General features: G+C 40.5%; 1 protein-coding gene across 1 annotated transcript in view; it reads right to left on the reverse strand.

Annotated features, from left to right (window-relative positions):
- Positions 1-10546: 10546 nt before the first annotated feature.
- Positions 10547-25444, reverse strand: part of hmcn1 (hemicentin 1) — a 489515-nt gene continuing 474617 nt past the window's right edge. Inside the window, exons 103-107 of the mRNA XM_073063293.1 lie at positions 23405-23533; positions 15662-16003; positions 14009-14128; positions 12423-12549; positions 10547-11338 (exon numbers count right to left, since the gene is read on the reverse strand). Coding sequence (XP_072919394.1) covers positions 10972-11338; positions 12423-12549; positions 14009-14128; positions 15662-16003; positions 23405-23533 — 1085 coding nt within the window. The 3' untranslated portion in view covers positions 10547-10971. The remainder of the gene's footprint in view (positions 11339-12422; positions 12550-14008; positions 14129-15661; positions 16004-23404; positions 23534-25444) is intronic.

A 25444-nucleotide genomic window follows, 5' to 3' on the forward strand; every position in this document is an offset into this window, starting at 1 on the left:
CGACACTGGAAATAGACAGACACCCAGGCTGTGATCAACACATCTGTCCACTGATTCGATGACAAAACCCTTCATAGCCTTGAAAGTCAGGCTTTAAATTGCTTCCTGACCCCCTCTGCCTGAAAGAGAATGGGCTAACGACTGCAGTCACCCAAACAAATGGTGTCTGTGGTCCGTGTGGGGGCGCTTGATTGCTGAGCCTCCACCTCCTGTCCCAAAGAACAGGAGGTGTTGTGGATAGTGTGGAGGGCTGTCAGGGGTTACAGCGGGACATTGATAGGATGCAAAACTGGGTTGAGAAGAGCCAGATTGACATCAACCCAGATAAGTGTGAAGTGGTTCATTTTGGTAGGTCAAATATGATGGCAGAATATAGTCTTAATGGTAAGACTCTTGGCAGTGTGGAGGATCAGAGGGATCTTGGGGTCTGAGTCCATAGGACACTCAAAGCAGCTGTGCAGGTTGACTCTGTGGTTAAGAAAGCATACAGTGTATTGGCCTTCATCAACTGTGGAACTGAATTTAGGAGCCGAGAGGTAATGTTGCAGCTATATAGGACCCTGGTCAGAGCCCACTTGGAGTACTGTGCTCAGTTCTGGTTGCCTCACTACAGGAACGATGTGGAAGCCATAGAAAGGGTGCAGAGGAGATTTACAAGGATATTGCCTGGATTGGGAAGCATGCCTTATGAGAATAGGTTGAGTGAACTCGGCCTTTTCTCCTTGGAGCGAAGGAGGATGAGAGGTGACCTGATAGAGGTGTATAAGATGATGAGAAGCATTGATCGTGTGGATAGTCAGAGGCTTTTTCTCAGGGCTGAAATAGCTGCTACAAGAGGGCACAGGTTCAAGGTGCTTGGGAGTAGGTACAGAGATGTCAGGGAGTTTTTTACTCAGAGAGTGGTGAGTGTGTGGAATGGGCTGCCGGCAACAGTGGGGGAGGCGGATAAGATAAGGTCTTTTAAGAGACTTTTGGATAGGTACATGAAGCTTAGAAAATTAGAGGGCTATAGGTAAGCCTAGTAATTTCTAAGGTAGGGACATGTTCTGCACAACTTTGTGGGCCGAAGGGCCTGTATTGTGCTGTAGGATTTCTATGTTTCTATGGTTTTGAGCCTAAGTAGCGCTCAAGTGGGTGCAGTTCCTGTTCTCCAGTGCTGGTCATCCCCAGTTCATCATCACTAATGCAATGGGTGTGATTCCTGCTTTGTGCAGCTACACTGGACCATTTAAACTTGGGAATTCGGACTACAGTGGGGGTCAGGATGTAAGATTGTTATGCAGCAGCAGGCTGCCGCAAGAGGGTACAAGCTGAAATAATTAAGGTTGTGGTTGACAAGGTTTTAGGTTCTGACAGAATCACAAAATGATCATAGGGCACAATTGAGTCCATTCAATCTGTTAAATCTGAGAGTTCTATTCAAAAGCACAAACACAAGAAAGTCTGCAGATGCTGGAAATCCAAAACAACATGCGCAAAACGCTGGAGTAACTCCACAGGCCAGGCAGCGTCCGGGGAAAAGATGAGACCCTCCATCAGGACTGGTAAAAAGGATGAGAAGACAGATGGGGGGAGTGGAGGAAGAAATGCAAAGTGGTAGGATTCATACCACCAGATTCAGCAACAGTTACTACCCCTCAGCCTCTCTTGAACCAAAGGGGATAACTTCACTCAACTTTACTTGCCCCATCTTGGAAATATTCCCATGACCTATGGACTCACCTTCAAGGAATCTTCCTCTCATGTTTTCATTATTTATTGTTTATTTATTTATTATTATTATTTTTGTATTTGTGACATTTGTTGTCCAGTTGTATGCCCTGTTAATGCAGTCTTTCAGTCATCCTGTTATGGTTATTTTTCTATGGATTTATTGAGAATTCCTGCAAGACAATTAATTTGAGGACTGTATATGCTGATATGTGTGTGTAGACTTTGACAATAAATTTACTTTGAAGTTTGAACATTTTGTCAGTCGTTTTGTTTTATATAGTCAAGACAGTTGTTAGAAATTTTAAGTAAGTTATGTTAGATAGTTGAGAAGATTGAACTTAAAAGATAACGTCAACTAATTGTATAATTTATTATATTATGACTAGATAGTTTACAATGAGGCTTCAAGGGGGTGGAATGCAAAGTAGCAGTGTGGTAGATCTGGAATTTGAGATAGGATTCATTGAGATTAATGATAGGAATGACTGGCAGCTGGGTGTAAGGAGAAAAGACTGTTGGATTAATTTGCATTCATTTTCAATACAAGAAGTCCGACAGGTAGGGCACACCACAAACTCAAAGTTTGGATAGCTACATTGGACTGAAATATGATTGCCATTTCAGGGTACAGTTTCTATGAGAAGGATAGAGGTGAGGAAAGAGGAGGGAAACACAGAAAACACTGGAGGAATTCAGTAGATCAGGTGGCATCTATGGAAGGAAATGAACAGTCAATGTTTCATCAACGTTTTGAGGACAAGTTGCATTTCTGATTAAGGAGTACATCGTGGAAGTAGACTGAGGGATTGTTCAGTAATTACTGAGGCTTTATGGGTAGAGCTGACAAAAAAGATGGGATGATCAGCTTGTGCCCTTTTTTAAGAAGGGCTGCAAAGAAAGACCAGTATGCCTAGCAGCTGTGATAGGGACAGTCTAGGACCAGAGGGCACAGCCTCAGAATAGAAGAGGGTCTTTAGCCAGAGGGTTGTGAATTTCTGAAATTCATTGCCACAGACAGCTGTGGAAGCCAGGTTACTGGGTATATTTAAAGCAGAGGTAGATAGATTTTTGATTAAAGGCTACAGGGAGAAGGCAGGAGAATAGGGTTATGAGGGAAAATTAAGCAGCCATGGTCAAATGACAGAGCAGGCTCAAAGGGCTGGATGTCTAATTCTATTCCAATGTCTCATGATCATATCGTCTTCGAGAAGGGATTCTGAGAGATGAGATATACAAGCACGTGGAAAGATAAGGGTTGACTGGGGAGAGTCAACATGGCTTTGTGCATGGGAGAACATATATCATAAATTTGACTGGGATTTTGAAAGAAGTAACTAAGGAGTCAATGAGGGCGGAGCGGTAGACAAAGCTTATATGGATTTCCATAAGACCTTTAAGGTTCTACATAGTAGGCTGCTATGGAAAGTTAGATCACATGGGATCCAGGGAGAGCTAACTAACTCAATATACAGTTGGCTTGATGGTATGAAGTGGAAGGTCATGGTGAAGGATTGTTCTTTGGGACAGGAGGCCTGTGATTAGTAATATTGCTCAGGGGTCAGTGCCGTTTGTTTATCGATATGAATGATTTGGTTGAGAATGGACAGTTAATAAGTTTACAGATGGCACCAAAATAGGTGAGTCGTTGAGAGTGAAGATTGTCATTAGGATTTATAGCGGGATCTTGATCTGCTGGATAAGTGAGCCAAGACATGGCAAATGGATAAATGTGAGGTGTTCCATTTTGGGAAGACAAATGAAGATGGGACTTTCACAGTGTGTGATAGGGCCCTGGGGAGTATTGTAGAAGAGGGATCTAGGAGTACCAGTATATGGTTCCCTGAAAGTAGCACCACAGGTATACTGTGTGATGAAGAAGGCCTTTATTAGTAAGGACAATGAGTATAGAAGCTGGGATGTTACATTTCATTTGTACAAGATGTTGATAAGATTTCGTTTGAAATATTCTACTCAGTTTTGGTTACCCTGTTATAGAGAAGATGCCATTAAGGTGGAACAAGACCTTTCAATATTTGATTGGTTCACTGAGAACCCCCCCCCCCCCATTCTTGTAAACTCCTGTAAGTAGAGTCCCAAAGCAATCACATGCTCCTTGTATGTTAACCCTTTCATTCCCAGAACCAATCTCTGAAACTCCTTTGCACCCTCTCCAATGCCAGTACTTCCTTTCTTAGATAAGGGGTGCAGCACTGCTCACAATACTCCATGTGGTCTGACCAATGCCTTATAAAGCCTTAACATTCCATCCTTTCTTTTATACACTAGTCGTCTCGAAATGAATGCTAACATTTCATTTGTCTTCCTCACCACTGACTCAACCTGCAAGTTAATCTTTAGGGAATCCTTCATAAGGACTCACATGTTCTTTACACCTCTGATTTTTTTGAATTTTCTCACTGTTTAGAAAATAGTCTACAGCTTTCTTCCTTCTACCAAAAAGCATGGCCGTACACTTCCCTACACTACATTCCATCGGCCACTTCTTTGCCTATTCTCCCAATCTGACTAAGTTCTGCAGACTACCTGCTTCTTCAACACTACCTGCCTTTCCACCTATCTTTGTATCATCCTCAAACCTGGCCAAAAAGCCATTAGTTTCATCATCCAAATCATTGACATATAATGTAAAAGGAAGTAGTCCCAATACCGACCCCTGAAGAACTAAACTAGTCACCAGCAGCCAACCAGAAAAAGCCTCCTTTATTCCAACTCTTTGCCTCCTGCTGGTCAGCCAATCTTCTATCCATGTCAGTATCTTTCCTAAAAGACCATGGGCTCTTATCTTGTCAAAGGCCTTCTGAAAATCCTAGTACAACATCCACTGATTCTCCTTAGTCTATCCTGCCTGTTATTTCCTCAAAAAATTCCAACAGATTTGTCAAGCAAGACTTTTCCTTAAGGAAACCATGCTGACTTTGGCATATTTTATCATATGCCTCCAAGTCCTCCGAAACCTCCTCCTTAATAATGGACTACAAACACTGAAGTGAGGCTAACTAGCCTATAATTTCCAATCTTCTGCCTCACACACTTCATAAAAAGAGGGGTGACATTTGAAATTTTCCAGTCCTCCAGAATCGAGTGGTTTTTGAAAGATCACTTCTAATGCATCCACAATCTCATTTTTCTCTTTCAGAACCTTAGGGTGTACACCATCTGATCCAGCTGACTTATCTACCTTCAGACTTTTCAGCTTGACAAACATCTTCTCATTAGTAATGACAACTACACTCACTTTTGCCCCGACACTTTCTAATTTCTGGCATACTTCTAGAATCTTTCACAAGAAACTGATGGAAAATACTCCAGAATAACTTTCCAGTGGTCTGATATCCACTTTTCCCTCTATTTATACTTTATATATCTGATAAAAAACATTTGGCATCCTCTTTTATATTATTGGCTAGTTTATCTTTGTATTTCATCTTTTTGTTCCTTATGGCCTTTTTAGATGCTTCTGTTGGTTTATAAATGTTTCCCAGTACTCTAACTTCCCACTAATTTTTGCTATATCATATACCCTCTTGTTTCCTTTTACGCCTCTTTTGACTTATCTTCAGCACAGTCGCCTCATTCTCTCTTAGAACATGTTTCCTCTTTGGGATGTTTCTATCCTACACCTTCCAAATTGCCCCCAGAAACTCCAGACATTGCAGTTTTTGTCATCATCCCTGCTAGTGTCCCCTTTCAATCAACTTTGATTAGATCCTCTTTCATGCCTCTGTAATTCCCTTTACTCCACTGTAATTCTGATACATCTGACATTACCTTCTCCCTCTCAAACTGCAGGGTGAATTCAAAGTACAAAGTACATTTTGTTATCAAAGTAGGTATAAGTTATACAACCTTGAGATTCATCTGCTTCCAGGCAGCCTTAAAACAAGAAGCCCAAAAGAACCTAATTTAAAAAGACTAACATCCAATGTGCAGAGAGAAAAAAAAACAAATCAAGTAATACAAACAATGAAGCAAGCATCAACATGCAGAATGGAACTGAGTCCATAAATCCAAGAAGATCCATAGTCTCGGTCTCAGTCAAATTGCCATGAAGCCTACAGACACTAAGCCCTGAGCAGCCTGGGCACAACACAGCCTCAGCGCCAAAGTAAAACATTGCAGAGCAGAACCTGCGTGAAGCTCACCTCTGCTCCCGTCACCTTGCCATTTCAGCCCATCAGGCCTGGTGTTTAAATTGCCCTTAGAACTCAGGTCGGACTCTGCTGCAGCAATACGCTGTGGGCTGCTTCCGGCTCATATTGGAATTTTCAAATTGGCGCTGTGCTTAGATAGATCAAACCTCACTTCTGGTTTAGGTGTGCAGGCTCCGAAACAGCTCCACTTCAGCATTTCTCCTCTTTTCCTGCTCTGACACATCTTGACCCGTGGATCAGCCTTGCCTTCGCTTCCCTCTTCATTGTTTGCAGTGATAATTTACCACAATTTTACATATAAAAGTGTTATTAACAGAGTATTCAGTTGAATTCCATGCTGTGAGAAGCACCGGTAAGTTGTGCCCACGTTCAGTAGTATCTTCTTAAACCAGAAGTCCTTCATGTTATGACCACTGCTTCCTAAGGTCTCCTAAATCTTAAGCTCCCTAATCAAATCTGGTTCATTACACAGTTCCAAATCCAGAATTGCCTTTCTCCCTAGTGGGCTCAACCACAAGCTGCTCTAAAAATCTAAGTCTTAAGCATTCTACAAATCCCAACTCTACCTCCTCCCTCACCACATTCAGGGCCTCAGTTAGTGAGGCGACTCTTTACCTGCCTGTCTCTCGGTGTAACTAGTGCTCCCATTCTACATTGCTGAGTCCTGATGAGGGTAGGGGACCACTTCATTGAGCACCATTACTCCGGCCGCTGCAAAAGACACGATCTCCCAGTAACCACCCATTTCAATTCAGCTTCCCATTCCCATTCTGACATAACAGTCCATGACCACCTCTACTGCCACGGTGAGGCCATACCCACCTTCTCCACACCTGGTGTCACATATCACCTGCCAGATGTATTCCCTTCTTATTGCGGCTTCTACCCCTTTCCTCTCCAGTTCTGATGAGGGGGCTTGGCCCGAAACACTCACTGTTTATTCCCCTGTGTTAATGCTGCCTGTTTTGCTGCATTTGTCTGTGCTGCTCAAGACTTTCAGTATCTGCAGACTCTTTTGTAGTGGAAATAGATTAAGATAGCTTATATATACTGATTGTGTGTCCATAAAGTGACACTAGGCTCTGTGTAAGGTGACTGATGGGAAATCATAAAGTGGTGGCGGAGATGTTGGGAAGACGTACTACTTGGGGAAAGGAACTTTTTGAGACTGGTGGTTCTGGTGTGAATGCTTCGTAGCCTCTTCCCTGATGGGAGTGGGACAAACAGATCATGATCAGCGTGTATGGGATCTTTCATGATGACACTGTCCCTTTCCCAGCGCCTTTCTGCGTACATGCCCTTGATGGTGGGCAGGCTGGGGTTGGTGAAGTGTTGGGCTGTTTCGTCTACCCACTGCAGAGCCTGCCTGTCTGCCACAGTGCAGCTTTTGTCAAGCAGTGATGCATCTTGCTGGTTTGCTCTCTGCTGCGCACCTATAGAAGGATGCGAGTGCGGATATGCAAAGTCCAGCTCTCTTCATCGTCCTCAGAAGGTAGCGATGTTGGTGAGCTTTCTTGACTGTTTTCAATGTGTTCTGGGACCATGAGAGATTGTGTGTGATGTGCACTCCCCGGAGCTGTGCTGCCGATGTAAATGGGGTGGGAGTGCTGTGAGTTCTCCTGACATTGACAATCATCTCCTTTGTCTTGTTGACATGATATTTATACATTGACTGAAGTTACTGAGACATCAAAACAGTTAAAAAGTTACTTTAAAGAGCAAACACGAGGAAATCTGCAGATGCTGGAAATTCAAACAACAACACACACACAACGCTGGTAGAACACAGCAGGCCAGGCAGCATCTATAGGAAGAAGCGATGTCGATGTTTCGGGCCGAGACCCTTCATCAGGACTAACCGAAAGGAAAGGTAGTACGAGATTTGAAAGTAGTGGGGGAGGGGGAAATGCAAAATGATAGGAGTAGACCGGAGGGGGTGGGATGAAGCTAAGAGCTGGAAAGGTGATTGGCGAAAGTGATACAGAGCTGGAGAAGGGAAAGGATCATGGGACAGGAGGCCTCAGGAGAAAGAAGGGGGAGGGGGAGAAGCACCAGAGGGAGATGGAGAACAGGCAAATAACTAAATATGTCAGGGATGGGGTAAGAAGGGGAGGAGGGGCATTAATGGAAGTTAGAGAAGTCAATGTTCATGCCATCAGGTTGGAGGCTACCCAGCCGGTATATAAGGTGTTGTTCCTCTGTTATATAAGGGAGTCCTGGTGTGGCCTTTTATATATTGGCGAGACCCGATGCAGACTGGGAGACCGTTTCGTGGAACACCTACGCTCGGTCTGCCAGAAAAAGCAGGATCTCCCAGTGGCCACACATTTTAATTCCACGTCCCATTCCCATTCTGATATGTCTATTCATGGCCTCCTCTACTGTCAAAATGAATCCAAACTCAGGTTGGAGGAACAACACCTTATATACCGGCTGGGTAGTCTCCAACCCGATGGCATGAACATTGACTTCTCTAACTTCCGTTAATGCCCCTCCTCTCCTTCTTACCCCATCCCTGACATATTTAGTTGTTTGCCTGTTCTCCATCTCCCTCTGGTGCTTCCCCCCCCCTTTCTTTCTCCTGAGGCCTCCTGTCCCATGATCCTTTCCCTTCTCCAGCTCTGTATCACTTTCGCCAATCACCTTTCCAGCTCTTAGCTTCATCCCACCCCCTCCGGTCTTCTCCTATCATTTCGCATTTCCCCCTCCCCCCACTACTTACAAATCTCTTACTATCTTTCCTTTCGGTTAGTCCTGACGAAGGGTCTCAGCCCGAAACGTTGACATCGCTTCTCCCTATAGATGCTGCGTGGCCTGCTGTGTTCTACCAGCATTTTGTGTGTGTTGTTGTAAAAAGTTACTTCACATTTTTCACATAACATTCTTTCTTTTATATTTTTGCCCATTCAATAAATCAATCTATATGCCCCCAAATCTATGCGTTCTCTTGACAGCCCGAACTGTTGTCTTCCTTTGTGTCATCAGCAAACCTGCTGTGTTAACTGGAACCCCTCATTCACGTCAGTGATACAGATTGTGAACGGTTGGGGCTCAGCGTCAGTGACACTGCCTGTCCTGCCTGAATGTCCTCAGCCCGAAATGTTTCCTGCTCATTTCTCTCCATAGAAGCTGTTTGCCCAGCATTTTGTGTGTGTTACTTTGGAAAAATTATCCATTTATTCCTTCTTTTATTTTCTATTTCTATTAATTAATGTATCCTCAAGTCCATACCAACATATAATTCTATGCACTATAATTTAAGATACTAACTCCTTTTACAGCAAGTTATTAAAGGCCAGATGTTCAAACACAATATCAATTGGTGTCCCTTTATATGCTGTAATAAGTATAATTCCAAAAACCCAAAAGGTTTGTCAAACATGATTGCCTTTCAAATATCCACATTGACTCTTTCCAGTCCTGTTACCATTTTCCTTTCTAGAGACTTAATAATATATTCCCAAAATTTCCCTGCTTTCTCTTTCCTCTTCTCAGATAATGGTGAGTGTGTTTGAATCTTGCAACACCGGGCATAATTCTCTTGTGATTAATAGGATTTTAATAAAATGTCAGTAACTGTGACGTACTTGCATGTTGTCCTGTTAAGACCGGTTAAACAGGTTCAGTCTGCTTTCTTCTGAATGAAAGATGAACATATTGAAACAAAAAGAGAGTCCAAGGGGCATTACAGATTAGGTGGCAAGCTGTTTTCACAAGTGAGATTGTGTTAAGGTAGTGGCCGATCATTTAAGAATGAGAGATGCAGTAATTTATTTTTAGCACAGAGTGAACCTTTGGAATTCATTATCTTGAGATTTATGACAGCTAACTCATTAGCAGTATTTAAAATGGAGGTAGATAAAGTTTTTTTAAAAGATAGGTGGATCCAGAGTTCTGAGGACACTTCCTTAATGTATTCCATCTGCCACGTCTTTGCCCATTCTCCTAATCTGTTTAAATCCTTCTGTAACCTCTGTGCATCCTCGACACTACCTGCCTCTCTTTGTATCATCCACAAACCTGGCCACAAAGCCATCAATTCTGTCATCTAACTCATTTACACATAAAGTAAAAATAAATAAATAAATCAATAAATAATAATTAAAAAAAAACAAGTGGTCCCAGTACAGGCCCTAGTGGAATACCACTTGTCTCTGGCAGCCAGCCAGTAAAGACACCCCTTTCCCCCCCAATCTTTGCCTCCTGCTAATCCATGCGAGTACCTTTCTTGAAATGTCAGGGGCTGTTAACTTGTTAAGCAGCCTCATGTATGCACCTTGTTGAAGGCCTTCTGAATATGCAAGTACAGAACATTTGGTAGCGGTGGTGGTGGTGGCATAACTATAGGTTTCAAAAGGTACATTTAATATCAGAGAAATGTATACAATATACATCCTGGAATTCTTTTTCTTCAGAAACATCCACAAAAATTATTTAGCACTTGCAGGAAGATCTGATCACTGTTTAGGTCATATTTGTGCAGAAATAGAAAATACTGCAGGGTTTTCAAACTTTCTAGCACCACTGTGTACAATGTGTGGATAATTTTTTTTCCCCCAGTCAGGTTTTGGATGGTTAAAGTATACTAACCCAATTAATAGTTTAGTGATATTTGACTGCAACATTTAATAAGGGTAAATAAATGGAGTGCTCACAAGAAGTTAGAAAGGTGTGATCATTTATTACACTTCAGCCTTTGTGGGTAAAAAATAAATGATCCATAGGTAACTGCATAGAAAATACACAGAATTGTTCATATATACATTTCATAAAAATAGAATACATCTTGATATTTGACTCCCAGAACTTGTCGCTTTCTTATACAGTGTAATGACTTTAAATGGCAGGTGGTCAATTGATCGGAACTTTGTTAATCATTCCACTGCTGAGAATGACGATTTGTCTCCCCTGTTCAAACAGCTCAGTAAAGCGTGCCCTGCTGTTTGTAACCTTCAGCTTGCATACTGCCAAAACGTAGCACCATTTTCACAACTGTATTAGACAATGGCAGATTTCAAATCTGTGCTTCCGGTTGATTTGACTTCTTTTTATTTGAGTGAATAAAAACTATATGTTGTAGTTTATTTTAGTATGGGTATGCTGACACTGCTATATAAACTATAAAAGTAGTCTGATATTCAATGTTTCCATCTGCACTGTATGATGAAGCCCGTACTTTCATCCTGTATGTCTGAGGCTCCTGTAGCGGTTTAATTGTAAATACAACTCCTTTCATGTTCTCATCTCGAATTGCGAAAGGTAGCAGTGGGTCCTCATCAACCATGTAGAAGACAGTTCTAGGATGCATCACTCCATCGTGAGTATAAGCCACCAGACGGATAAGATCCTGGTTAGCAGCAATACCAAATGGAAGGGCAACTAGTTTATACTCCAAGGCATACGGACTGAGAGCACACTCCAGATTATTGGGTGGACAGTTTTTCAGGCAAAATCTACAAAACAAATACGTACTTCAATTCACAAGCTCAAAGAAGGAGAAAAGATTGATTTACTCTATCATTATTATTATGAAAGGCAGCACTGTTTCCAATTTTATTCTGTTTTGCTATTGATTCCCCTTGTCTGTGATATATGTTAATCACTCCAAAGAGCAACTTTTCCCATTAGATCTATTTTCAACTGGTGCAAACTTGTACCCACTTACCTGATTTAATTTGGTTTTCACTGAAATATTCTTAAATTTGAGCTACTGGACTCTGACTCATGAATTCAACCAACATCTGGTAGATCAGTTTCTCTGGAAATTTGTTTTATATTTTGGAGCAAATACTTGAATTAGAAAAGAGCAATGCAATAAACCCTAGACACTGAATATCAAGGCAAACAAGAAGTTTAAAATGTCCCCCCCCATTCTCAACTGTCTAGCACATTATCAATTACATTTTTTAAGCAGCTAATGGGAGCTGGAAGGAGAATGACTTTGGATATAGAAAACAATAATCCTTTGAGTTCTTTTATAACTTTTAGTCACCAATATTTCAGAACACCTTTTCACTTGTTTAAGTTACTTAAGCGAGTCATAATTCAAAACAACACAATTACAAACATTTCATGTGTTACTTAAGGATTGTATGATTGCTTTCTGGTTGATGTCCTCATTGGGTAAAACTATAAGGAGGAAATGTTAATAATTATCAGCCTCATGCAGTATTCTACTGGGAAATCCAGTTAATTAGAATTTGATCAACACTTCCATAGACCGTTTGTTTATAAAACAAAACAGAACTTCCTATCTTGTCTCTTCTAATTAGATAAGAATATTAAAAATAAGTTAGGGGATTATTTAAACTAACCTCTTGTAAGAAATTTTAGTCTTCAAGGAATATGCTGATCAATATATTTCTAAACATTGATTTGCTTATACAGAAGAAGGAGAACAATAGGAATGAATGGAAAATAATTTGATAACTGGATGAGAAGTCGATAATCGGTTTCCTTTGTGCATGTAAAAATGATATAAAACAGGGTAACAAAAGATAACAGTAGAACAAAGCTAACTGCATTTGTGAATCATACCCGGTAACTGGATCTCGCTGGTAGTTGGGTGGACAAGGTGTGTCTATGCACTGGTAACTGCCTCTCATATTAAAACACATACGATTTGCTCCACAATGGATGTTTTGTTCCAGACATTCATCAACATCTGCAGATGCCAGAAAGGAAAATATTATTGCAATGTTTAAAATTGCTTTAAAAATGTGAGTGCTTATGACTGGAACATATCAAAAATTAATGAATTTTTCACTAATAGATTAAATTATTATATTTTTTCACTGAAAAATTAAGGGGCATGAAGATCTTCAAGAGCCTACTAATGAAAGCTATAGGACTGGAGCTGTTGAGCTTTATTAAAATAACAAATATATATCATATAGAAAATATGGATGTTCTGCTGTTCAAGATTGAAAGTAATATCAGTTTTGTAAATTTTAAGGCAATGTTTGACAACTAAAGCAAAATATGATGGATGTAAGACTATGCATATGTAATATTTATAACTGTTTCTTCTTCCCAATCTAAGTAATCCTTGCCCTTCATCCAATTCCAGTAACACTATTTATTATTTTTTTCTCTCTCAGGTTTTCAAGAGAGTCCAAAAGTACAGGTGTAAGTTATGTGGTAGTGTGATGACTTACGCAATTAATATATTTTATATATAACCTGTAGTTCATTATTTAACTGCACCAAAATGCTTAATCAAACAATATATACAAGATTTCTCAAATATGATTGAAATATTAAATACACAACAGCTTCCTCTTAAATCCATCCATGGTATTCACTTCAATTACTCATCGTGAGGAACTACACATACTGACCACTCTCTTAGTAAGGTGCTTCTGCATTTTCTGTCTGGTTCAAAAACAAACTTTATCATTCTTAAACTTTGCTTTTGGTTTTAGACAAGTAGAAGTAGCAACCTCAGCGAAGCTGTGTCGGGAAAATAACTATTTTAATCATTTGGCTGAAGAGCCTACATCATAAATACTTTCTCTAGGTCTGGTCAAATTAATTGATATGAATTGATTTGTCAGATGAAGAAAGATTAAGTGATTTGGTTCTATATCATCTTAAGTTTAGTTTAAGTTTAGAGCAATTAAAAGATTGCCACCAACTTCTTATACAGCTTGTTAGGTGGATATGAGAATGATATTTATTAACTGGGGTTCTTGGAACAAGTGGCATAGTGAAAACAAGCCAGTGTGGTGAACTGATGGCAAATGGAAGTTCCTTTTACCTTTGACCAACAGTCACAATATCAAAATAACGGGTCAGCCATTCAGAACTGGGATGAGAAGAAATTTCTTCGCCCAGAAGCTGGTGAAACTTTATTTCTCTTCCCAAGAGAGTTTTTGAGGCTCAGTTGCTGTGCGTATTTAAGATAGACTGGTAATTTATTTAAATATCAAGGGATGTGGTGTTAGCGCAGGAAAACAGTATTAGGGTAAATGGTCGGCCATGATCTTAGTGAAGACCAGAGCATGTACAAAGAGCCATATGGCCTTCTTCTCGTTCAGATGTGACTTTCTTAATCAATGTGTCAACAATGCAAGTAATAACTGCACAAGTTATGACCAGGGACTTGTAAGACTCCACCCTACCATGACATGCTTTTCCATTGGACATGAGCCTGTATCCACTGGGGCAGAGACATTGGTAGCTCCCTGCTGTGTTTTTACAGTCATGCTGACAAGGTTCCTTGTTTTCACATTCATCAATATCTGTGAATAGGAAAGTTGACATTCAGTAAAATCAACTAAGTATTAATCACAATCAATGTTTAACAAATAAAGGTGGTGTTCAATGACATAATTTATGCTATTGTTTAGATAGAATTCATGATTTAATTGATATTAATGGATATTCAGGCATAAAATTAGAAAGGCTTAATTTGCTGCATTACTGTTTAAGAATTAATATAAAACTTAATAGAATGAAATAAAGTTAAAAAAGGATTACATTAACTTTGGAAATTTTGCCCTGTCTGAAATAGGAGAATTAAAAAAAAACTGGTCAGTTTCCCACTTCCTCCAAGTTCTTCCTTTTCTTCTTCCCACTGCGAGCAGCCTTATGCTAGCTGTTTCGAGGGCTTGCTTTTCATGAGTGAGAACAGGCATTGTTAGCTAGAAATCTATTGTGTAGTGCACGTGATCATAGTCTTGTATGTGCATGTCAAAGGCTAGCGTGTAAAGGAGCAGCTGAACATATATCTGTAATGCAGATTAAATAGTAAAAACGACAATAATAAAGAGTTTGTGTTGAAGAAACAGCATGGGCCCAAGATAGGATTTGACCATCTTCCTATGACTTGTCCATGGGTGCCCATTCTAATTTTACTGCTGATGTGGGTACATCCTTGTTTTTAAGTGGGAATGATGTCTGATACATCTGATGCTTTCTATATGTAAAGTTTTCGGATGGCAGAATGTCCCATCATCCTTAAATTATGCTTAGTGGCCACTGCCATTGCTCTGAGCCAGCCCATTGCTCAAGGCCAGATCCCACTGGGAACAGTGTCCTTAAATACTCTGCAGCAGTGAGCAGTCTCACTTGTAGATTTCTGTTGTTTGTCTGCACAGTAACCACAGCATTTGTTCAAAGTCCTTGGAAAACACAATGCTGTCAATGCCCATATACAAGACGAGTTTGCAGTGCTGGTCTCCTGAACAGAACTGTTTTAACAATTGTTTAAGTGCATGACAATTTCTAGCCCTTCAATTTTATTGTGTGTTATGGGATTCTGTAAGCATATCCATTTTCTAGGTATCAAATTTCAGATCCCTCATGTCAAGCCATTCAGGATGTTGAAATGCATCTAACTGATACATAGATGCCTTTTCACTCGAAAATTAAGTATATTAACAACTTACTGAAACAGCAAGCCCACTGGTTCAGTGGCAGGACAAAAACTATTTGTACATTTTTTATTCACTTAGGTCAGTTTATACTGGACCCTGAGGTTCTGCTAGGCTATGCTGATGTTGAGGTTAATGCATATTCAGACTTAGGGAAAAATACCATGTCTTTATTAAAATCAAATGACATAGGTATATTATGACAGAAGGAAAATAAGAAATTACATTGCTCATAACATGAAGGCAAAAGATGAGTTAGATTAGTGAACATAATCAAGAAGCAATTTCCTGTGCAGTGATACTTCAGCCTTCCAGCCTTAAATACATTTTTACTAATATTTTTCCAGTTTGTATTACATAAAAATGAACAGTTTTTCATTTACAAAGGGTGATGTTTACCTATGCAATTGCCATGCTTTGCCTCATAGCCTTCAGGGCATGTTTTTCTAATGCTCCTGCCAGTCCTGGAGAAAGGCACATGGTAAAGGCTTCCGAAGCCCATGCGGGATCTATACTGCGAGGTCTGATTAAAGAGTTGCTGTTGCTGGATGAAGGAACCCACACTGGGGAAATGGCCAAAATTATAAATTCTCCTATAATTTGGCAATCTTTCTAATCCAGCGCAAGATTTCCCATCACCTAACAAATGTTGTCCAGGTGGACACACGCACTTGAAGCTGCCAGGTGTGTTGATGCACTGGTATGCACAAGGTTTAGGCACCTGTTCACATTCGCCAATGTCTGCTCATATGACATGGGTCGCAGCATAACATACCATGAAATGGAAAGAAAAGAGAACACAGAAACAGAGGATCAGTTTGGATAACACAGTAAGCCTGTCATACATAGAGTAATCTGATTTTACCGATTTTACAGGTAGGATTTAGAATAAAGAGACTTTCAACACAGTATGTTCTGTTTGACAGGAACATGTATAATATGGATGTCTCTGACTGAGGAACATTTCCAACCTGCCTTACTTTTTGAACAAAAATATTTCTGATGCAGCCAGGTGTAACGGGGGTTTCAATGACCATGTTACTGGGAGAGCTACAGACTGGTTAGGAATATCAGAATTCTTAGACCATAAAACATAAGACCAAGGAGCAGAATTAAGCCGTTTGACCCATTGAATCTGCTCTGCCATTCCATCATGGCTGATTTATTATCACTCTCAACCCCATTCTCCGACCTTCACCCTGTAACCTTTGATACTCTACTAATCAAAAATTTATCAACCTTCGCTTTAAATATACGCATTTGAAATGGACGTCTCTCTATTCTGAGGTTGTGCCCTCTAGTCCTAGACTCCCCCACTATAGGAAACATCCCCTCCACTTCTACTCTATCCAGACTTTTCAGTATTTGATAGTTTTCAATGAGATCCTCCCTCATTCTTCTAAACTGCTGTGAGTATGGTCCAGGAGACATCAAATGCTCCTCACGCATTAGTCCTTTCATTCCAGGAACCATTCTTGTTAAACTCCTCTGGACGCTTTCCAATGCCAGCACATCTTCCTTAGATAAGGGGCCCAAACTGCAAGTGTGGTCTGACCAATGCCTTATAAAGCCTTAGTATTACACCTTGCTCTCATATTCTGGTCCTCTTGAAATGAATGCTAATATTGCATTTATCTTCCTTACCACCAACTCCACTTGCAAGTTATCTTTTAGGGAATCTTGCAAAGGACTCCGAAGTACCTTTGCATCTCTGATTTTTTAAATTTTCTCCCCATTTAGAAAATATTATTTATTCCTTCTACCAAAATGCATGACCGACACTTCTTTGCCCATTCTCCCAGTTGGTCTAAGGCCTTCTGCAGGCTCCCTGCTTCCACAACACTACCTGATCTTTTAGTGACTCTTTCCAATCAATTTCGACCAGCTCCTCTTTCGTATCTCTGTAATTCCCTTTACTCCACTGAATTACTGATACATCTGATTTTAGCTTTTCCCTTTCAAACTGCAGGATGAATTCTATCACCGTAGAATTCCTCCTAAGGGCTCCTTTACCTTAAGCTCCCTAAACAAATCTGGTTCACTACACAATACCCAACCCAGAATTACCTTTCTGCTAGTGGGCTCAAGCACAAGTGGCTCTAAAATGCCATCTCTTGGGTATTCTACAAATCCCATCTCTTGGCTTCCAGCACCCAATCTACCTATATATTAAAATCCCTATGACTATTGTAACATTGTCCTTTTTACATTCCTTTTCTCTCTCCTGTTGTAATTTGTATTCTACATCCTGGCTACTGTTTGGAAGCCTGTATATAACTCCCATCAGGGTCTTTTCAGTCTTGCAGTTTCTTAACTCTATCTACAAGGATTCTACATCTTCTGATCCTATGTCACCTCTTTCTATGGATTTGAATTCATTTTTTACCAACAGACCTATCCCACCCCCTCTGCCTAACTGTCTGAACTTTCAATACAATACATATCCCTGGATATTAAGCTCCCAAATATGATGATCTTTCAGCCCCAATACATCTACATCATTCCATATACAATGCATTCAAATATAACAGCTTCAGTCTGATCCTGGATTCATCACCCTTCTTTATTTTGCTCCCATGTTACTCTTCAGCTCATCCCAATTTTGTCCTACCACCTGCCTGTCCTTCACAGTCTCTCAACACACTGCATCTACTTGTATGCCTACTGCCCCATCCTCAGCCTTATCACTTCTGTTCACATCCTCCTGCCTAAATAGTTTAAACCCTCCCCAACAGCTCTAGCAAACCAGTCTGCAAGGATATCAGTCCCCCTCGGGTTCAGGTGTAACGTGTCCTTTTTATACAGGTCATACCTTCCCCAGGAGAGAACTCAATAATCCAGAAATATGGAATTCTGCCCCTACACCAATTCCTCCTAATCATCCTATCCTTATGCTCACTGGTGTGTGGAATGGGCAGTGTCCAGAATTACTCTCCTGGATGTCCTGTTATTTAGCTTTCTACCTAACTCCCTATACTCTCTCTTCAGGACCTCTTCCCTTTTCCAATATGTACTGTGATGTCTGGTTGCTCACTCTCCCCATGTAGAATCCAGTTTAAGATATCCTTGACCCTGGTACCTGGGAGGCAACATACCATCCGGGTGTCTCTTTCCCATCCATAGAATCTCCTGTCTGTTCCTCCATGGAGTCCCCCATCACTACGGCACTCCTCTTCTCCCCTGGCTCCTTCTAAGCTACAGAGCCAGACTCAGTGTTAGAGACGTGATCTCTGCACCTTCCCCTGCTAAGTCATCGCCCCCAGTACTGAAAGTGGTTTACGTACTTATTATTGAGGAAAATGGCCACATAGGTACTCTGCAATGGCCTCCTAGTCACTTCCCCTCTCCTGGTAGCCATCCAGGTATCTGCCTCCTGCAATTAGGGGTGACTACATCCCTTTAGTTCCTATCTATCAAGCCCTCATTCTCCCATATGAGCCAAAGATGACTGAGCAGCAACTCTAGTTCCTTATCACGGTTTCTAATTATATCATCCTGATTTGGAACTCAAAGATGGCATAACTGCAGGATGAATCTTGGCTTAATTGTATTGTAGTTTTATTTTTTATGTAATTATCTGCTCATTTTAAGTGAATCTTGGAGTTCTTTCCATTTCTGACAGCCATGATCACTTGTACTATTGTCCCTCCATTTATAACCTCATAAATGAATTGTATACGAGAACTGGTGTGGAATTTAATTTCTACTTAAAATGCATGTGTGACAAATGAAAAGTTGCTAAATAGTACCAAATTATGAGTAATTTTAAGTAACTGTATGTTTAGTGTTTTGGCAGCTTAACAAAGTTCAAAAAGATGTGACAGTTTTCTTTCATCAAGTGGACAACACAGTTTGTTACAGAGGGCCGTGATTAAAGCAACACTAGTGACGTTGTTCATTGGACTGTGAATGTAAGTTAAAACCTAACAGCTTGTGTAACTTTGTTAAACATGAGATATTAAATGTATATTTAATAACAACATAATTTTATGTATGCTGGCCCTGCAGAAAATAGAACATTGATAAAATCAAATTTCTGATCCTGAACTACAGAAAATAACCATGAACAGGAATAAGCAGTACGATCATATCTAATATTACAAATATTACTTTGGAAAGATCTGATAACAACTTTGAAAACTAATAATTTAGCATGGTGAAAACCAAGATAACAGTAAAACAGTAATTGATGATGTACTGTAAGATCACAGCTAAACTTATTAAAATAGAAGAATAAATAATCATTACTAATTAGTTTGGACTTAATATTCTGGAATAAAAATAGTTGAATTTAAATATTCAAATTACTAATTGGCATACATTGTAAGTATACATTGGGCACCGTGGTAGCATAGTGGTTAGGGCGATGCTCTTACAGCCCGAGGCGTTCTGGAGTTCAGGGTTCAATTCCGCCACTGTTCTGTAAGGAGTTTCTGTATGTCCTCCCTCTGGAACGCGTGGGTTTTGTCCTGGTGTTCTGGCTTTCTCCCACAATCCAAAGGTGTACTGGACTATATACATACAGTATATATTTGTCTGGATGTGTTTTGTATATATGAGGACTGGGCCTCAAAGCCTTGGATTTACCTAATGGGAGTTGGGCATTGGAGGAGGACTGGGCCTCAAAGCCTTGGATTTACCTAATGGGAGTTGGGCATTGGAGGAGGACTGGGTCTCAAAGCCTTGGATTTACCTAATGGGAGTTGGGCATTGGAGGAGGACTGGGCCTCAAAGCCTTGGATTTACCTAATGGGAGTTGGGCATTGGAGGAGGACTGGGCCTCAAAGCCTTGGATTTACCTAATGGGAGTTGGGCATTGGAGGAGGACTGGGCCTCAAAGCCTTGGATTTACCTAATGGGAGTTGGGCATTGGAGGAGGACTGGGCCTCAAAGCCTTGGATTTACCTAATGGGAGTTGGGCATTGGAGGAGGACTGGGCCTCAAAGCCTTGGATTTACCTAATGGGAGTTGGGCATTGGAGGAGGACTGGGCCTCAAAGCCTTGGATTTACCTAATGGGAGTTGGGCATTGGAGGAGGACTGCGCTTCAAAGCCTTGGATTTGCCTAGCGGTAATTGGCTTTGGACATGGACTAAGGGCTGATTTATACTTGTGCGTACGGGCTATGCCGCAGCCTACACCGTAGCCTTGATATTCACTTCTGCGTCGCTCTATGCCATAGCAAGCATGTGTTGGTGTGCACCAAAACGCTAGTTGGCGGTGGGGTTTCTATGCCACTGTGTTGAGTTTCTTTGTGAGAGACATAGATGAGGAAATGCATTTCAAACATTTTCGCATGTCAGCGGGTTGATTTGATGATTTCGTTCATCTATTTCGCATCGGTGTACAGACATGGCGGAGAAGAAGCAACCGGAAGTGTGTAGGAGGAAATGCGATGCTATGGTGCGGACCTATCACAGTTGTTGCGGTCTGCGTTGTCATGACGCGCAAGTTACTTTTTTGGGGAGGTGCACGCCACCCTACGGCGTAGGGTATGCGGTACCTATGGCGTAGATGCGATGCACAAGTATAAATCAGCCTTAAGCCTCAAAGCCACGGTGTTGCTTAGCACATTAATAATCACCAAAACCACACAACGTTCTCCTACAGGTAATGTGGGATCCTTGAACATAGAATGTGAATGTGTACCTTACAGCTGAACAACTGCTAATGAGTGGCACATTCCGAATTAGGAAATGTAAATTAGAATTGTGAATTCAATGTCAAATCATACATAAAGTTAACCAAATGAAGGAAAGAAAGACCAAAATCAAGAGAAGGATAAAAGAAAGTGAAGTATAAAGAATACTTGTTTGAAAATAAAGAAAATAGAATTTACAATTGTTAAAAAAAAATACACTGAGATCTTATTAGTAATCATCAAGCTAATGCAATAGAACAAACAAGCCCCATTCCTCCCCATATTTGGTGGATGGATAACATTTAAGTCCACCATTCCCTATACTGCAATGCAGTCTCTCAGCAAGTCACCTGGATAACGCTGGAGGCTACTGGAACAGCAACTTTCTGACTCAATGTTTAGCTGTACATGTGCTTTCATTCACAAAGGTGCAAGCTGTACAGAATCCCTTTTGGTGAATGTTTTTAACCCCAACATTATTTCTGCAGCAAAATCCACCTCTTTTGTCTTTGGGGAAGAGACAGTGTGACTTGCCGTGTTTTGCTGGCTGGTCCCTTTCAAACAATGGCTTACAGAAACCTTTGCAAAATTAGGACATTAACTAACAGTGGGAACATTTAGAAAAACAGCCAGCAATAGAAAACACTGTTACACAAAGTATATTAAGATTAAAAAAGCTGTAACCAAGATAATAATTTGGATTTGCACAAGACCCTTACATCACTGAAATAGCACTTCTTTGGTTAGTATTGACAAGATGCTCTGAATGGACCCTGTTTTTAGTTAGTACAGCCAAGATGTTCTGAATGGCCCCTGTTTATACTGTAAACCTCCATGAAATTGTTTTCTTTGTCCTCCAACCCAACTAAAAGGTTGAAACTTCTAAATCTAGAAACATAGCATATATTGATTTGATGTAATTTAAGACCTATTAGCTTATCAGCTCTTGTTGGCAAGATTCTGGAGTTTATAATCAAATAAGGAACATTTAGAAAAACTTAATGTAATCAAATTAAGTTTATGAAAGATACACCTGCTGGGAATCTTTGAGGATGTAAAGAACAGAGATGATAGAGGGGAACCTGCAAGTGAAGTAAATTTGGAGTTTCAGAAGGCTTTTGATAAGGTGCCACAACAGGCTAGTGAACAAGATAAAAGTACATTGTATCAGGGGGAATGTGTACGGATTAAAGATTGATTATCACATAAAAGACAGAGTTGCATTAATTCTTTCACAGGCTTAAAGGATGCAACTATTGGTGTGTCCCAAGGACCAGTACTTGGTCCTCAATTAGATACAATTTATATTGATGATCTGAAAGAGGGTTGAATGCAAGGGATTCAAGATGGCTGACAATGTAGAAATAGGTGGGAAGACATGATGTGATGCAACTGGACTGAGCGAATTGGTACATAGTTGAATGTGGGAAAGCGCGAAGTTAGATTCCATGAACCAGAGTGTATAAAGTGTCTAAATGGAGAAAGGATGTAGATGAGTGAAGTACTGACTGACCTGGTGGTACCTGCGCACAACAGGCAAAAAAAGAACACAGCAGGCAGGAGCATCAAGCAATCCACAGCATTTTGGCCATTATTGTAAACAGGTTGAAGTTGAGAAATGAGAAAGTGCTGTTAGAGTTTTACATAATACAGCTGAGGACATACTTGAAATACTCTGCACAATTGTTGGTCATCTTATTTAAGAAAGGATACATTGGCATTGGTGGCATTGAATTCCAAAGAAATTCATTAAGCTAATTCATTGAATGGAAGGGATATCTTCATCATCAACTAAAGAGATAAGATCTATATTCTTTGAACTTAATGAAGGGTGGTTTTAGTGAAACACGCAAGATCCATGGGGGTATGAAAGGTTAGATATTGAAATGTTTCTAGTCTTGGGAGAACCTTAAATGATGGACAGTTACAAGAATAGGGAATAACGCACACGTGTGGGAATAAGTTTTCATGGAGATTTTTGGAAAATCCTCGGAATTCTCTTCCCAGAGGGTTGAGGAGGTGAGACACTGGGAGTACTGTTAGAGGAAGTAGAAATGTTTTTGAAAGATGGGGAATTGGCACTGAAGAGCTGAAGTCTAGGGTAAGTCACCCATGTTTACTGTGAATGGTGGGGCTGTTCTGAGGTGCAGGTGGCATCAATCTGCCCCTAGTTTCTTGTACTATAGTTTGAGAACTTCCGGAAGCACTACTGGGTAAAAGAAGTGTGAAGCAATTAAAAGTAAATTAAAACTCCAGCTTTGTCTAGCATCAGTAAAAGAAAATGAACAATAGCCTATGGCCACTCCCCCTCCCCCTACCCCTCCTCGAACGATTTCGACTGGTTTAATGACATACCCAGCCAATCTCATCTAATCCAATGATGATAAATTTCTATACTTTTCTTCCTCTGGTTACCTGATTTTCTTAAAAAACAATCCGACCTGGTTTAATATACCAATGTTATATGAAAAAGGAAAACAATAATTACTAAATTTTACTGACCAACGCAGGGCCTTCCAACTCCCTGTGACCTGTAGCCTCGTGGACAAACACAACGGTAGCTTCCTCGAGTATTTTCACAAATCTGGTTGTAACGACACTGATGGGTGCCATCTTTACACTCATTGATATCTACAGAGAAAAATATATCAATGAAAACTGCATCAATCTAGAACATACTAGGACTAATCAAAATAGGACATACATGATAAATGGTAGGGCACTGAGGAATGCAGCAGAACAGAGTGGTCTAGGAATAATGGTGCATAGTTCCCTGAAGGTGGAATCTCATGTGGATAGGGCGGTGAAGAAAGCTTTTGGTATGCTGGCCTTTATAAATCCTTTATAAACTCCTATACATTGAGTATAGGAGTTGGGATGTAATGTTAAAATTGCACAAGGCATTGGTGAGGCCAAATTTGGAGTATTGTGTACAGTTCTGGTCACCAAATTACAGGAAAAATGTCAACAAAATAGAGAGAGTACGGAGGAGATTTACTAAAATGTTACTTGGGTTTCAGCACCTAAGTTACAGAGAAAGGTTGAACAAGTTAGGTTTTTATTCTTTGGAACATAGAAGGTCGAGGGGGGACTTGATAGAGGTATTTAAAATTATGAGGGGGATAGATAGAGTTGATGTGGATAGGCTTTTTCCATTGAGAGTGGGGAGATTCAAACAAGAGGACATGAGTTGAGAGTTAAGGGGCAAAAGTTTAGGGGTAACACGAGGGGGAGCTTCTTTACTCAGAGAGTGGTAGTTGTGTGGAACAAGCTTCCAGTAGAAGTGGTAGAGGCAGGTTCAATATTGTCATTTAAAAAAAAATTGGATAGGTATATGGATTGGAAAGGAATGGAGGGTTATGAGCTGAGTGCAGGTAGGTGGGACTGGGTGAGAGTAAGCGTTCAGCACGGACTAGAAGGGCTGAGATGACCTGTTTCTGTGCTGTAATTGTTATATGGTTATACTGTATCAGTCCCATTTTTATTATGGAGAAGGTGCAATGTTTGCTTCACAGATAACATCTCTTCATGCAGAACACTCTTTTGATGAACTGTGGTAAGACATAAGGCTTTTCATGCTAACTGACCCAGTACATTCAGTTTAGCATTTAGATCGGTACCTGGAATGGTGGGGTTTAGAGGGACAGGGGCTGAACATAGGAGATTGGGGCTGGCTGGGTGGACTTACTAGGCTGAAGGGAGTGTATGCCATATTGCCCTCTGACTCTGACTATCTTAACTAAAATAGGATTAACACTTCAAGTTAAAGATGCTGCCTAACATGCTGAGTATTTCCTAAATCTGCAATATTTTGCTTCAGTATTTTGAGAAACTCCACAAAGAATTCAAATTCTATCAGATATCTATCTATCTATCAATAACTGTATTTTGCAATCCCCCTGAAGCAGAGATTGTCAACAGGTGACTATCGTGAAAACGGGCAGCCAGCAGTGGAAAAGCAGATAGTCATTGTATGAAACAGAAGCGATGAGCCCTGCAGTTCCTCAATCTATTCTATCATTCTCTTTGTGAAATACATGAACAGTTCTATACTGCATTCATGTTCCTCCCCACTCCCATTTTTGATGGACAAACTATCAGTCTTGTCTTGCATACACACTGATTGATTAGCCATGGGCCCTAGTGATAGAAACTTCCAAAGACGAAAAGTATAGAGATATGAATCTCAGTCCCAAATAGTTGATGCTTTCTCCTCATTCCGCTACCCAGTTTCATACACTCCAACCAGAAGAAAGAATCTCCTGGCATCTACCTTGTCAATCCCCTTTAGAACCTTGAGCTTTAATGAGGTCACCTTTCACTTTTACAAACTGTAGACAAAGATCAGTAATTTCCACTGAGTCTTTCTGTTTAAGACAACCCCTCAGCCTAGGGATCAGTTGAGTGAATCCATGCTACACTGGTTCTAAGCAAGACATCTCCCTCTTTGTCCAGAGACTGTCGACTGCTCATGGGATTCCATGTGCAGCCCCAGCAAATATGAACACAATTTTAGCAAGACTTTCTTACTTTGGTACTGCA

Source organism: Hemitrygon akajei, chromosome 12 (genome assembly GCF_048418815.1).
Source record: "Hemitrygon akajei chromosome 12, sHemAka1.3, whole genome shotgun sequence".
Classification (NCBI taxonomy): Eukaryota; Metazoa; Chordata; class Chondrichthyes; order Myliobatiformes; family Dasyatidae; genus Hemitrygon; species Hemitrygon akajei.